The sequence below is a fragment of the Salmo trutta genome, chromosome 24 (assembly GCF_901001165.1).
Source record: "Salmo trutta chromosome 24, fSalTru1.1, whole genome shotgun sequence".
Lineage (NCBI taxonomy): Eukaryota > Metazoa > Chordata > Actinopteri > Salmoniformes > Salmonidae > Salmo > Salmo trutta.
The window spans coordinates 33,954,783-33,970,153 of record NC_042980.1 but is presented as its reverse complement, the minus strand read 5'-3'; the positions used below and the strand labels follow the sequence as shown (position 1 = coordinate 33,970,153).

The following is a 15,371-nucleotide window of genomic DNA, read 5'->3' as shown; positions in this document are numbered from 1 at the left end:
TCCCTTTAAGAGTGTGCTCCTAATCTCAGCTCGTTACCTGTATAAAAGACACCTGGGAGCCAGAAATCTTTCTGATTGAGAGGGGGTCAAATACTTATTTCCCTCATTAAAATGCTAATCAATTTATAGCATTTTTGACATGCGTTTTTCTGGATATTTTTGTTGTTATTCTGTCTCTCACTGTTCAAATAAACCTACCATTAAAATGAAAGACTGATCCTTTCTTTATCAGTTGGCAAACATACAAAATCAGCAGGGGATCAAATACTTTTTCCCCCCACTGTACATGTTTTTTCCCCCACCCTGGCAGTGTCCGTCGTGGGCCACCTGGATCTTGAGGCCGGTGAGACATGCGTCTCGGTGGAGCTCACAGTGGTTGCGGTATGTCTTACCGTTACTGCCACACACTGAACGCTTGTGGGGCTTACAGCTCTAGAGAGAGAGAGAAGGGTAGAGAGAGAGAGAGAGAAAGACAGAAAGAGATTGAGAAGGCGGGTGGGAGGAGAGAGGCAGAGATAAAGAGAGAGCGGTAAAGGGAGAGGGTGGGAGAAGAGAGAAAGAGATAGAGTCTTAATGACCTTGAATAAAAAGATCAGCCATTTCTTAATGACACTGAATAAAAAGATCATGCCAAAAGTGGCATACCTGAACACACAACACCCTCACATGCTGATAAACTCACACGCAGGCACACACATGCATAGTCACACACACGCACGCACAAGCTCACTAACAAGTATATTCATAGTACAGGCAGTATGTTCTGTATTTCTCTTCAATATATCACGTTCTGTTGTTTTATACAATATTTTAGTGATATACACTACCGTTTGGGGTCACTTAGAAATGTCCAATTTTTTTGTCCATTAAAATAACATCAAATTGATCAGAAATATAGTGTAGACATTGTTAATGTTGTCAATGACTATTGTAGCTAAAATGCAAATTGATCATGAGAAAGCCCTTTTGCAATTATGTTAGCACAGCTGAAAAATGTTGTTATTATTAAAGAAGCTATAAAACTGGCCTTCTTTAAATTAGTTGAGTATCTAGAGCATCAGCATTTGTGGGTTTGATTACTGGCTCAAAATGGCCAGAAACAAAGAACTTTCTTCTGAAACTTGTCAGTCTATTCTTGTTCTGAGAAATGAAGGCTATTCCATGTGAGAAATTCCCAAGAAACTGAAGATCTTTTAAAACGCTGTGTTCTACTTCCTTCACAGAACAGCGCAAAGGGGCCCCGGTGCACAACTGAGCAAGAGGACAAGTACATTAGAGTGCCTAGTTTGAGAAACAGATGCCTCACAAGTCCTCAACTGGCAGCTTCATTAAATAGTACCCGCAAAACACCAGTCTCAATGTCAACAGTGAAGAGGCGACTCCGGGATGCTGGCCTTCTAGGCAGAGTTGCAAAGAAAAAGCCATATCTCAGACTGGCCAAAAAAAAAAAAGATTAAGATGGGAAAAAGAACAGACACTCGACAGAGGAAGAAGCTGTAAGATGGCGCCGGAGAGGAAGGCAGACGTTTTCCAACCTATTGGTGTTTTTTTTGTTAGTTTATTTGCGTTGTTTGTAACTTTTTTTAACTTATTTTGTACATAATGTTGCCACTACCGTCTCTTATGACCGAAAATAACTTCTAGACATCAGGACTGCAGTTACCCATGGACTAGCAGAATCCTTTTTGTCCTTTCACGACTCTGACAAGCCTGACGCAAAGGATATACTGCTTTCTCGGGAACAGGCCCAGATCTCCTCGATTTGCGTGAAGAGGAGGCGGTGAAAAAGGGGCCAAAGTGCGGGCTGCCTTCTGAGAATTTGTAGGCGATCGAATTTAACCCCCACTTCCTTCCATTCTGCTAGCAAACGTGCAATCTTTGGAGAATAAAATCGACGAGCTACACGAAAGATTAAACAACCAACGGAACATTAAAAACTGTATCATCTTATGCTTCACGGTGTCATGGTTGAACGACAACATTATCAACATACAGCTGGCTGGTTACACACTATACCTGCAGGATAGAACAGCGGCGTCTGGTAAGAGAAGGGGCGGAGGACGATGTATTTTTTGTAAATAACAGCTGGTGCACGATATCTAAGAAAGTCTCGAGCTATTGCTCACCTGAGGTAGTGTATCTCATGATAATCTGTAGACCACACTATCTACCTAGAGAGTTTTCATCTGTATTTTTCGTAGCTGTTTATATACCACCACAGTCAGAGGCTGGCACTAAGACAGCATTGAATGAGCTGTATTCCACCATAAGCAAACAAGAAAACGCTCACGCAGAGGCAGTGCTCCTAGTAGCCGGGGACTTTAATGCAGGGAAACTTAAATCCGTGCAACCAGAGGAAAAACCTATACTCCACACACAGAGACGCATACAAAGCTCTCCCTTGCCCTCCATTTGGCAAATCTGACCATAAGTCTATCCTCCTGATTCCTGCTTACAAGCAAAAATGAAAGCAGGAAGCACCAGTGACCAAATAAATAAAAAAGTGTTCAGATGAAGCAAATGCTAAGCTACAGGACTGTTTTGCTAGCACAGACAATAATATGTTCTGGGATTCCTCAAATGGCATTGAGGAATACACCAATACATCAGTCATTGGCTTCATCAATAACTGCATCGATGACGTCGTCCCCACAGTGACCGTATGTACATACCCCAACCAGAAGCCATGGATTACAGGCAGCATCCACACTGAGCTAAAGGCTAGAGCTGCCGCTTTCAAGGAGTGGGACTCTAACCCGGAAACTTATAAGAAATCCCATTATGCCCTCCGACGAACCATCAAACAGGCAAAGCATTAATACAGGACTAAGATTGAATCGCACTACACCACCTCTGATGCTTGTCGGATGTGGCAGGGCTTGCAAACCATTGCAGACTACAAAGGGAAGCACAGACGAGAGCTGCCCAGTGACACTAGCCTACCAGATGAGTTAAACTACTTCTATGCTTGCTTCGAGGCAAATAACACTGAAACATGCATGAGAGCACCAGCTGTTCCGGAAGACTGTGTGATCACACTCTCCGCAGTCGATGTGAGAAAGACCTTTAAACAGGTCAACATTCACAAGGCCGCAGGGCCAGACGGATTATCAGGACGTGTAATGCGAGCATGCGCTGACCAACTGGCAAGAATCTTCAAACATTTTCAACCTCTCCATTTCCGAGTCTGTAATACCAACATATTTTAAGCAGATCACCATAGTGCCTGTGCCCAAGAACACTAAGGTAACCTGCCTAAAAGACTATCGACCCGTAGCACTCAAGTCTGTAGCCATGAAGTGCTTTGAAAGGCTGGTCATAGCTCACATCAACACCATTATCCCAGAAACCCTAGACCCACTCCAATTTGCATACTGACCCAACAGAACTACAGATGATGCAATCTTTATTGCACTCCACCCTGCCCTTTCCCACCTGGACAAAAGGAACATCTATGTGAGAATGCTATTCATTGACAACAGCTCAGCGTTCAACACCATAGTGCCCTCAAAGCTCATCAATAAGCTAAGGACCCTGGGACTAAACACCTACCCCTGCACCTGGATCCTGGACTTCCTGACGGGCCGCCCCCAGGTGGTAAGGGTAGGTAACAAGAAATCCGCCACGTTGATCCTCAACCCAGGGGCCCCTCAGCGATGCGTGCTCAGCCCCCTCCTGTACTTCCTGTTCACTCATGACTGCACGGCCAGGCACGACTCCAACACCATCATTACATTTGCAAATGACACAACAGTGGTAGGCCTGATCACCGACAACAACGAGACAGCCTATAGGGAGGAGGTCAAAGAGCTGGCCGTGTGTTGCCAGGACAACAACCTCTCCCTCAATGTGATCAAGACAAAGCCCCGTCTCATCAAAGGGGCTGCAGTGAAGCAGGTTGAGAGCTCCTTGGTGTCCACATCACCAACAAACTAACATGGTCCAAGCACATCAAGACAGTCGTGAAGAGGGCACGACAAAGCCTATTCCCCCTCAGGAGACTGAAAAGATTCAGCATGGGTCCTCAGATCCTCAAAAGGTTCTTAAGCTGCACCATCGACAACATCCTGACTGGTTGCATCACTCCCTGGTATGGCAACTGCTCAGCCTCCAACCGCAAGGCACTACAGAGGGTACTGCGAATAGCCCAGTACAACACTGGGGCCAAGCTTCCTGCAATGAAGGACCTCTATACCAGGCGGTGTCAGAGGAGAGCCCTAAAAACTGTCCAGCCACCTAGTCATAGACTGTTCTCTCTGCTACCGCACGGCAAGCGGTACCGTAGCGCCAAGTCTTGGTCCAAGAAGCTTCTAAACAGCTTCTACCCCCGTCTTGAATATATTTCCTATTTATTTTGCAACTCATTTCATGTATGTTTTCATGGAAAACAAGGAAATGTCTAACTGACCCCAAACTTTTGAACAGTAGTGCAGTATTTGTCTTGACTATTTACGTACTAATGCTCTAGTCTTATACTTATTGTTAACCTTGCATGGTGAGGAAGTTTTCTAGTAAGCATTTCACAGCACCGGTTATCCTGTGCATATGACCATGATTTGACTCACCTCTATACACAAGCAGCTGGGTTCTCCCTTCTCAGTGACTGCACACTCTCTTCCTGCGCCACAGAACACATTGGCACAAACCTTACTCTTAGTCTGCACCTCCTGACGAAAAAGAAAACACACACTGTTAGTATTGAAAACACACACACACAGCTTTGGTATTTAAAACTCACACGTAAGCACACTGTCAGCACTAAGGACACACGCCCTGGATAAAATACTGTTATAACATATATCAGACACAAGGTGGAACTGTTACACTATTCTCAGAGCGGCCAGTGTTTGAAACCTCTGATTCTATTTCAAACAGAAGGGGTGAGGTTCAGTGTGCTACTAAAATACTCTAAATTACGATACTGTCAGTTTCACTACAAAACCACATGAAAATGACACCATCACTCTCAACCCCTCAGAAACCACAATAATACAACCAGCAAACGCACACACATACATAGTCGCACGCATGCAAATACAAGCTCAAATCAAATCAAATGTTGTATCAAATCAAAATGTTATTTGTCACATGCTCCGAATACAACAGGTGTAGACCTTACAGTGAAATGCTTAGTTACCAGCCCTTAACCAACAATGCAGTTTCAAGAAAAATACCTAAAAAAAGAAGAAATAAAAGTAACAAATAATTAAAGAGCTATTTCTCTTGAAACTGCATTGTTGGTCATATTCCCATTGTGGCGGCAGGTAGCCTTGCAGTTAACAGCATTGACCCAGTAACTGTAAGGTCACTGGTTTGAATCCCTGAGCTGACGAGGTAGAAATCTGCTCCTGAACAAGGCAGTTAACCCACTGTTCCTAAGCTATCATTGTAAATAATAATTTGTTCTTAACTGACTTGCCTACAGGGGGTACTGGTACAGAATCAATGTGCAGGGGCACTGGTTAATTGAGGTAATATATTCATGTAGGTAGAGTTATTAAAGTGACTATGCATAGATAATAACTTAGAGTAGCAGCAGTGTAAAATGGGGGGGGGCAATGCAAATAGTCTGGGTGGCCATTTGATTAGATGTTCAGAAGTCTTATGGCTTGGGGGTAGAAGCTGTTTAGAAGCCTCTTGGACCTAGACTTGGCACTCTGGTATCGCTTGTTGTGTGGTAGCACAGAGAACAGTCTGTGGCTGGTGTCTTTGGCAATTTTAGGGCCTTCCTCTGACAACCCCTGGTATAGAGGTCCTGGATGGCAGGAAGCTGGGCTGTATGCGCTACCATCTGTAGCTGCGTTGCAGTCGAAGGCCAAGCAGTTGCCATACCAGGCAGTGATGCAACCAGTCAGGATGCTCTCGATGGTGCAGCTGTAGAACCTTTTGAGGATCTGAGGACCCATGCCAAGTCTTTTCAGTCTCCTGAGGGGGAATAGGTTTTGTCGTGCCCGCTTCACGACTGTCATGGTATGCTTGGACCATGTTAGTTTGTTGGTGATGTGGACAGCAAAGAACTTAAGCTCTCAACCTGCTCCACTGCAGCCCTGTCGATGAGAATGGGGGCGTGCTCGGTCCTCTTTTTCCTGTAGTCCACAATCATCTCCTTTGTCTTGATCTCGTTGAGGGAGATGTTGTCCTGGCACCACACTGCCAGGTCTCTGACCTCCACCCTATAGGCTGTCTCGTTGTTGTCGGTGATCAGGCCTACCACTGTTGTGTCATTGGCAAATTTAATGATGGTGTTGTGGTCGTGCCTGGCCGTGCAGTCATGAGTGAACAGGGAGTACAGGAGGGGGCTGAGCACGCACCCATCAGGAGCCCCTGTGTTGATGGTCAGCGTGGCGGATGTTTTGTTACCTACCCTTACCACCTGGGGGCTGCCCGTCAGGAAGTCCAGGATCCAGTTGCAGAGGGAGGTGTTTAGTCCCAGGGTCCTTAGATTATTGATGAGCTTTGAGGGCACTATGGTGTTGAACACTGAGCTGTTGTTAATGAATAGCATTCTCACATAGGTGTTCCTTTTGTCCAGGTGGGAAAGGGCAGGGTGGAGTGCAATAGAGACTGCATCATCTGTGGATCTTTTGGGTCAGTATGCAAATTGGAGTGGGTCTAGGGTTTCTAGGATAATGGTGTTGATGTGAGCCATGACCAGCCTTTCAAAACACTTCATGGCTACAGACATGAGTGCTATGGGTCGGTAGTCATTTAGGCGGGTTACCTTAGTGTTCTTGGGCACAGACACTATGGTGGTTTGCTTAAAACATGTTGGTATTACAGACTCGGACAGGTTGAAAATGTCAGTGAAGACACTTGCTAGTTGGTCAGCGCATGCTCGCAGTACACGTCTTGGTAATCCGTCTGGCCCTGCGGCCTTGTGAATGTTGACCTGTCTTACTCACATCAGCTGCGGAGAGTGTGATCAAACAGTCTTCCGGTACAGCTGGTGCTGTCATGTATGTTTCAATGTTATTTGCCTCAAAGCGAGCATAGAAGTAGTTTAGCTAGTCCGGTAGTCTGGTGTCACTGGGCAGCTCTCGGTTGTGCTTCCCTTTGTAGTCTGTAATGTTTTGCAAGGCCTGCCACATACGACGAGCGTCAGAGCCGGTTTAGTACGACTCGATCTTAGTCCTGTATTGACACTTTGCCTGTTTGATGGTTCGTCGGAGGGCATAGCAGGATTTCTTATAAGCTTCCGGGTTAGAGTCCTGCTCCTTGAAAGCGGCAGCTCTATCCTTTAGCTCAGTGCGGATGCTGCCAGTAATCCATGGCTTCTGGTTGGGGTACGTACGTACGGTCACTGTGGGGACGACGTCATCGATGCACTTATTGATGAAGCCAATGGCAGATGTGGTGTACTTCTCAATGCCATTTGAGGAATCCCAGAACATATTCCAGTCTATGCTAGCAAAACAGTCCTGTAGCTTAGCATCTGCTTCATCTGACCATTTTTTTATTGATCTAGACACTGGTGCTTCCTGCTTTAATTTTTGCTTGTAATCAGGAGGATGGAATTTTGGTCAGATTTGCGAAATGGAGGGCGAGGGAGATCTTTGTATGCATGTCTGTGTGTGGAGTATTGGTGGTCCAGAGTTCTTTTCCCTCTGGTTGCACATTTAACATGCTGATAGTAATTTGGTAAAACGGATTTAAGTTTCCCTGCATTAAAGCATTTTCTTGTTTGCTTTTGGCGGGATACAGCTCATTCAATGCTATCTTAGTGCCAGCCTCTGACTGTGGTGGTATGTAAACAGCTACAAAGAATATAGATGAAAACTCTCTCTGTAGGTAACGTGGTCTGCATCTTATTATGAGAAACTCTACCTCAGCTGAGCAATAGCTTGAGACTTCCTTAGATATCGTGCACCAGCTGTTGTTTATAAAAATACATCATCCTCCGCCCCTTGTCTTACCAGACGCCACTGTTCTATCCTGCCGTATTACCAGCCAGCTGTATGTTGATATTGTCGTCGTTCAGCCACGACTCCATGAAGCATACGATGTTCCAGTTTTGAATGTCCCTTTGGTAATCTAATCTTCGCAATAACTCTGCCATTTTATTGTCCAAAGATTGCATGTTTGCTAGCAGATTTGAGGGTAGTGGGGGTTTATTCGATTGCCTCCGACTCCTCAGAAGGCAGCCCGTCCTCCGGCCTCTCTTTCTCCACCACCTCTTCACGCAGATCACTGGGGTCGGGGCTTGTTCCCGAGTGAGCCGTATATCCTCCGCCTCGGGCTCGTCAGAGTTGTGAAAGGAGAAAAAGGATTCTGCTTGTCCGTGGTGAGTAATCGCAGTCCTGATGTCTAGAAGTTATTTTCGGTCATAAGAGACGGTGTCACGCCCTGACCATAGAGAGCCTTTTATTCTCTATGTTGGTTGGGTTGGGGTGTGACTAGGGTGGGTAATATAGGTTGTTCTATTTCTATGTTGGCCTGGTATGGTTCCCAATCAGAGGCAGCTGTTTATCATTGTCTCTGATTGGGGATCATATTTAGGCAGTCATTTCCCCACTGTGTTTTGTGGGATCTTGTTTTGTTTATGTGTAGTTGCCTGTGAGCACTTCACTTGCTTCACGTTTCGTCTGTTCGTTTATTGTTTTGTATTTGCTGAAGTTTCACTTTATAATAAAGATGTGGAACCCAGATCACTTTGCGCTTTGGTCCGAGTATGCTTCCACCGACTTTCGTGTCAGACGGTAGCGGCAACATTATGCACAAAACATCGACTCGCTACTTGTACCCCGTGTATATAGCCAAGTTGTCATTACGTATTGTGTATTTATTCCTTGTGTTATTACCTTTCTATTATTTTAAAATGTTTCTCTCTGCGTTGTTGGAAAGGGCCCATAAGTAAGCATTCCACTGTTAAACAACAGATGTAGACTACGAAGCATGTGACAAATACAATTTGATTCGATAAAAATGACACTATGATAACGCTACTGTACTTTTATATGGGAGGAGTAAACATTCATTATTGCTATGCTAACATTACTTGATCATGAAGCATATTGTTAGTTAGCTAGCTTGCAAGAAAATGAACCCTTTAATTGTCTGCACATGCTTGTGGATTGTTTGTATTATTCAAGAGTGTAATATAGTTTGGTTGCTTTATTCAATATTGTAATATGTTTTAGAAGAAAAGTTGCTTGGATTTTTAAATAGTTTGTGCTTACTAGCTAGTGGCTACTGTGATATTTACGATCAATTTGAGCTGCCAAGAACATCGCGTTTCCAGCCACAACGAAAGGGAAGGATGTAATGTGAATTGAAAAGAAGAAATCTCTTTCACCACTCCGCTCCTCATACTCCCCTTCATGTCTCATAGTGGGAATAGGGTCTAAGCTGATTGATACCCATTCATAAGCCAATCATTAATCACACCCAGACAACTCTTAATTGCTATTGGCTCAGATGGGACAGAATGTGTTTTACCTTATTGATTCAAATAAACAAAGTCCATTACTTTACCCAAGATTTTAAGAGCCTCAATGTGTGTGTGTGTGTGTGCGTGCAGTGGCATACTGCCAATTAGCCAGGACCCTTGCTAGGTCTGAGCAATCCCCCCCACGTGTCTCTCTCTCTGAGCCTTGCATCTCCTGTCACCATAGCAACTCCCCATTTGGAGCAGGTGGAACAAAAACTGCTCTCTCACTCTGAGCACTCATTAGCTAAATGTCAGGGTGGTTCTGCAGGCTTTATTTCTAGAAATTGTGCAGTGGAGCTGGAGCTAAACTAAGCTAAGCTAAGCTAAACTAAACTAAGCTTAGCAGCAGCAACCCATCTATCTCTGCTGGGGTAATCAGAGAGGAACTGTAGGTTTAAACAGGATCCTCTCTCTGGCCATCTGTAGCTAACTGTCTGAAATGACCATACCACTCTACTGGCCCTCAGGGAGGGCTTTGAAGATGGATTACAGTATGACTCAGCCATGGTCTGTGTGTGTGGGTGAGGGGGGCGGGGTGTTAGTGTGTGTTTGTTTGTGGTTGTCTTTGTTTTTCTTCCACCAAGAAGTGTTATGTGTGTTTGTGTGTAGGGTGCATTGTAGGTTTTCCACCAGGCAGGTTTGTGTGTTAGTGTGTTTTTTCTGTGTGGGTGTGTGTTTGCTTTTCCACCAAAGGAACAGATTTGTAGTCTGGTTGGCAATGGCATTCACCCAGGTTTCTTGCTCTATGCCCCCCTTTCTCCTCTCTCTCTAGTTAGTACAGTACAATAGGCTGTATAACCCCCTTATGACCTCCATGGTAGCCTGGCATTAGATTCCTGAAAACTGATTGGACAGAGGGCAGGTCACAGGAGCCTCCAGGGAGTTCCCCCACATTCCTTGTGTGTGTGTTTAAAACAGGGTGTATCCACATCTGGAGCCCCCCCCCCAGAAATAAACACAAATAAACAAAGCTAAGACACACCTACACAAACAAATACACACTAACAAACAACCCTGTTTGGTGGAAAAGAAAATACACACTCTCACGTGTGCTCCATCTCCGGCCTCTAGGTCACCAGGCTGCTCGTTATGGCGCACACCTGCCATCATCGTAACGTGCACCTGTGTATCATCAGACTCACCTGGACTCCATCCCTTCCCTGATTACCTTCCCTATATACAGTTGAAGTCGGAAGTTTACATACACTTTAGCCAAATACATTTAAACTCAGTTTTTCACAATTCCTGGAATTTAATCCTAGTGAAAATTCTATGTCTTAGGTCAGTTAGGATCACAACTTTATTTTAAGAATGTGAAATTTCAGAATAATAGAAGAGAAAATGATTTATTTCAGCTTTTATTTCTTTCATCACATTCCCAGTGGGTCAGAAGTTTACATACACTCAATTAGTATTTGGTAGCATTGCCTTTAAATTGTTTAACTTGGGTCAAACGTTTTGGGTAGCCTTCCACAAGCTTCCCGCAATAAGTTGGGTGAATTTTGGCCCATTCCCCCTGACAGAGCTGGTGTGTAGGCCTCCTTGCTCGCACACGCTTTTTCAGAACTCATGATGCCATCTATTTTGTGAAGTGCACCAGTCCCTCCTGCAGCAAAGCACCCCCACAACATGATGCTGCCACCCCCGTGCTTCACAGTTGGGATGGTGTTCTTCGGCTTGCAAGCCTCCCTATTTTTCCTCCAAACATAACGATGGTCATTATGGCAAAACAGTTCCATTGTTGTTTCATCAGACCAGAGGACATTTCTCCAAAAAGTACAATATTTTTCCCCATGTGCAGTTGCAAACCATAGTCTGGCTTTTTTATGATGGTTTTGGAACAGTGGCTTCTTCCTTGCTGAGCGGCCTTTCAGGTTATGTCGATATAGGACTCGTTTTACTGTGGATATAGATACTTTTGTACCCGTTTCATCCAGCATCTTCACAAGGTCCTTTGCTGTTGTTCTGGGATTGATTTGCACTTTTCGCACCAAAGTACATTCATCTCCAGGAGACAGAATGTGTCTCCTTCCTGAGCGGTATGATGGCTGCGTGGTCCCATGGTGTTTATACTTTGGTACTATTGTTTGTACAGATGAACGTGGTACCTTTGGACATTTGCTCCCAAGGATGAACAAGACTTGCGTAGGATTACAATTTTTTTTCTGAGGTCTTGGCTGATTTCTTTTGGTTTTTCCATGATGTCAAGCAAAGAGGCACTGAGTTTGAATGTAGGCCTTGAAATACATCCACAGGTACACATCCAATTGAGTCAAATGATGTCAATTTGCCTATCAGAAGCTTCTAAAGCCATGACATTTTCTGGAATTTTCCAAGCTGTTTAATGGCACACTCAACTTAGTGTATGTAAACTATTGACCCACTGGAATTGTGATCCAGTGAATTATAAGTGAAACAATCTGTCTGTAAATAATTGTCATGTGTCATTTGCCATGCACAAAGTAAACGTCCTAACCGACATGCCAAAACTATTGTTTCTTAACAAGACATTTGTGGAGTGGTTGAAAACAAGTTTTAATGACTCCAATCTAAGTGTATGTAAACTTCCGACTTCAACTGTGTAAGTCACTCCCTTTGGTTCCTTCCCCAGGCGTTATATTTTCAGTTTCATGTCGGTGCGTTGTTTGTGTTATGTTTTATGTTTCATTTGTTGATTAAATCACTCCCTGAACTTGCTTCCTGACTCTCAGCGCACATCGTTACAGAATGACGTCTCACCTAAGGGAAGCATCAGGGAGTTTTTTTTTGATTCAGTGGGAATGATGTCAGGTCCGGGAGCCGCTACAGGCTCCCCTGTCTCCGCCGGTTTGTCAGGCTCTCATGCCTCAGCTGTATTGCCAGGCTCCCCTGCTTCCACCGGCTCGTCAGGATCTCATGCCTCAGCCGGATTACCAGGCTCCCCTGCCTCAGCCGGTCTGTCAGGTTCCCGCGCATCAACAGGGGTGACCAGTCCGCTCCTGATTCCCGTGATCGTCCCTTTGGTTGGCGTCCTGCGGCTGGAACCGAACGCGCCGGGGAGAGAGTACTGTTACGTATTCTCTCTCTCCGGCGCTCTAGGTCACCAGGCTGCTCGTTGTGGCACACACCTGTAACCATCGTTACGCACACCTGCGCGTCATCAGACTCACCTGGACTCCCTCACTTACCTTATTACCTCCCCTATATATAAACTCAGCAAAAATAAACATCCTCTCACTGTCAACTGCATTTATTTTCAGCAAACTTGTAAATATTTGTATGAACATAACAAGATTCAACAACTGAGACAAACTGAACAAGTTCCACAGACATGTGACTATCAGAAATTGAATAATGTGTCCCTGAACAAAGGGGGGATCAAAATCAAAAGTAACAGTCAATATCTGCTGTGGCCACCAGCTGCATTAAGTATTGCAGTGCATCTCCTCCTCATGGACTGCGCCAGATTTGCCAGTTCTTGCTGTGAGATGTTACCCCACTTTTCCACCAAGGTACCTGCAAGTACCTGGACATTTCTGGGGGGAATGGCCCTAGCCCTCAGCCTCCGATCCAACAGGTCCCAGACGTGCTCAATGGGATTGAGATCCAGGCTCTTCGCTGGTCATGGCAGAACACTGACATTCCTGTCTTGCAGGAAATCACACACATAACGAGCAGTATGGCTGGTGGCATTGTCATGCTGGAGGGTCATGTCAGGATGAGCCTGCAGGAAGGGTACCACATGAGGGAGGAGGATATCTTCCCTGTAACGCACAGCATTGAGATTGCCTGCAATGACAACAAGCTCAGTCTGATGATGCTGTGACACACCTCCCCAGACCATGACGGACCCTCCACCTCCAAATCAATCCCGCTCCAGAGTACAGGCCTCGGTGTAACGCTCATTCCTTCGACAATAAACGTGAATCCGACCATCACCCCTGATGGAGGGATTGTGCGTTCCTGGTGTAACTCGGGCAGTTGTTGTTGCCATCCTGTACCTGTCTCGCAGGTGTGATGTTCGGATGTACCAATCTTGTGCAGGTGTTGTTACACGTGGTCTTCCACTGCGAGGACGATCAACTCTCTGTCCTGTCTCCCTGTAGTGCTGTCTTAAACATCTCACAGTATGGACATTGCAATTTATTGCCCTGGCCACAGCTACAGTCCTCATGCCTAATTGCAGCATGCCTAAGGCACATTGACGCAGATGAGCAGGGACCCTGGGCATCTTTCTTTTGGTGTTTTTCAGAGTCAGTAGAAAGGCCTCGTTAGTGTCCTAAGTTTTCATAACTGTGACCTTAATTGCCTACCATCTGTAAGCTGTTAGTGTCTTAACGACCGTTCCACAGGTGCATGCTCATTAATTGTTTATGGTTCATTGAACAAGTATGGGAAACAGTGTTTAAACCCTTAACCATAAAGATCTGTGAAGTTATTTGGATTTTTATGAATTATCTTTTAAAGACAGGGTCCTGAAAAAGGGACGTTTCTTTTTTTGCTGAGTTTATGTCACTCCCTTTGGTTCCTTCCCCAGGCGTCATTGTTTCTGTTTCAGTTTCATGTCTGCGTTGTTCGTGTTTATTGTTGTGTTTTACGTTTCGCTTATTGAGGAAATCACTCACTCCCTGAACTTGCTTCCTGACTCTCAGGGGACATCGTTACACACACTAACAAACAACCCTGTTTAGTGGAAAAGTAAAAACAAACCTGAAAACACACACACAAACATTGTGAACGAGAAGGGGTAGCTGAGAGGGCTGTGAAGCTGTGCTTGGCAGGCCTGTTGCTCATGTGAACTACTTGGCAAGTGTACTGCCCTTGTTTCAGGGGAGAGGAGGCAGAGATTTAAAGAAACAAAGGAAATAAAGAGCACAGAAAAATTAAAAGGTATGGAGTGATTGAATGAAACCAATAAAATGAAATCAAAATCTTTTAGGATTTTCAGACCGTTAGTGTGTGTTCTGCATGACACCATATCTTTTCTACACAATACAGTTGGTAGAGTTCTACTGTTCACACACACTCACTTTTGCTCATGCCATCAAAGACTGCCTCTATCACAACATTATGTTGGCAGGGTTCTTCCACTGATGTGAAGTCATGTTACACCCAGAGGTTGAGGTTTACTACTGGCCACATCCTGTTTACACCCCTGCGTGTCCTCTCTTGAGGTGAGCTAAAGCATGGCTGGCATGGTAACTAATGGCTGCCACATACAGCAGTGAATGTGAGAGACTTTCACTTAAGTAGAGATAGAGAGAACCTGTCAGTGCTCTATATGAAGGGAAATTACTCATTATCATGGCAATGAAAGAGCCAGAGTGTCTTCTGGGAGTTTGTGGCGAAAGTTGTACCACTCCAGTAAGACAGACATCAGCTCTCGACTCCATGGCTGATGTAAGTAATTTAATCTCACATGCCCTATCCCACCTGGACAAGAGAAATACCTATGTAAGCATGCTGTTCATCAACTACAGCTCAGCCTTCAACACCACAGTGCCCTCCAAGCTGATCACTAAGTTCAGGGCCCTGGATCTGAACCCTTCCCTGTGCAACTGGATCTTGGACTTTAAGACGGGCTGCCCCCAAGTGGTGAAGGTAGGCAACAACACCTCTGCCACATTGATTCTCAACAGGGGGGCCCCACAGGGGTGCGTGTTCAGCCCTCTCCTGTACTTCCTGTTCACCCATGACTGCGTGGCCACGCAGTGGTGCCAGGAAAATAACTTCTCCCTCAACCAAACTATGTTCCGGAGTTCCAAATTGAGCAGCAGCTGCTGAAAAATTGAGCTCCTACAAATATTGAAATTTACATGGTTTTTAGAGTGAAGTACTTCGGAAAAAAGCAAAAGAAAACTGCAAGACTGAATAGGAGAAAAAACAAGCAACAAACAAAGAAGATAGGCTTTTGAAAAAAGTTACTATTTTTCATACAATTGTAGTTATCTTAGCTATCTGAATT

The 15,371-nt window shown here is 44.9% G+C and overlaps 1 protein-coding gene across 2 annotated transcripts in view; it reads right to left on the bottom strand.

Annotated features, from left to right (window-relative positions):
• LOC115161164 (follistatin-related protein 1) overlaps positions 1-15,371 on the bottom strand; it is a 43,526-nt gene that overhangs the window by 13,087 nt on the left and 15,068 nt on the right. Inside the window, exons 3-4 of one of the 2 annotated variants that reach the window (XM_029711941.1) lie at positions 4,566-4,667; positions 393-432 (exon numbers count right to left, since the gene is read on the bottom strand). In XM_029711941.1, the coding sequence (XP_029567801.1) occupies positions 393-432; positions 4,566-4,667 (142 nt within the window). Of the gene's footprint in view, positions 1-302; positions 433-4,565; positions 4,668-15,371 lie in introns of both variants that reach the window. The other variant, XM_029711940.1, reaches the window with a different exon arrangement.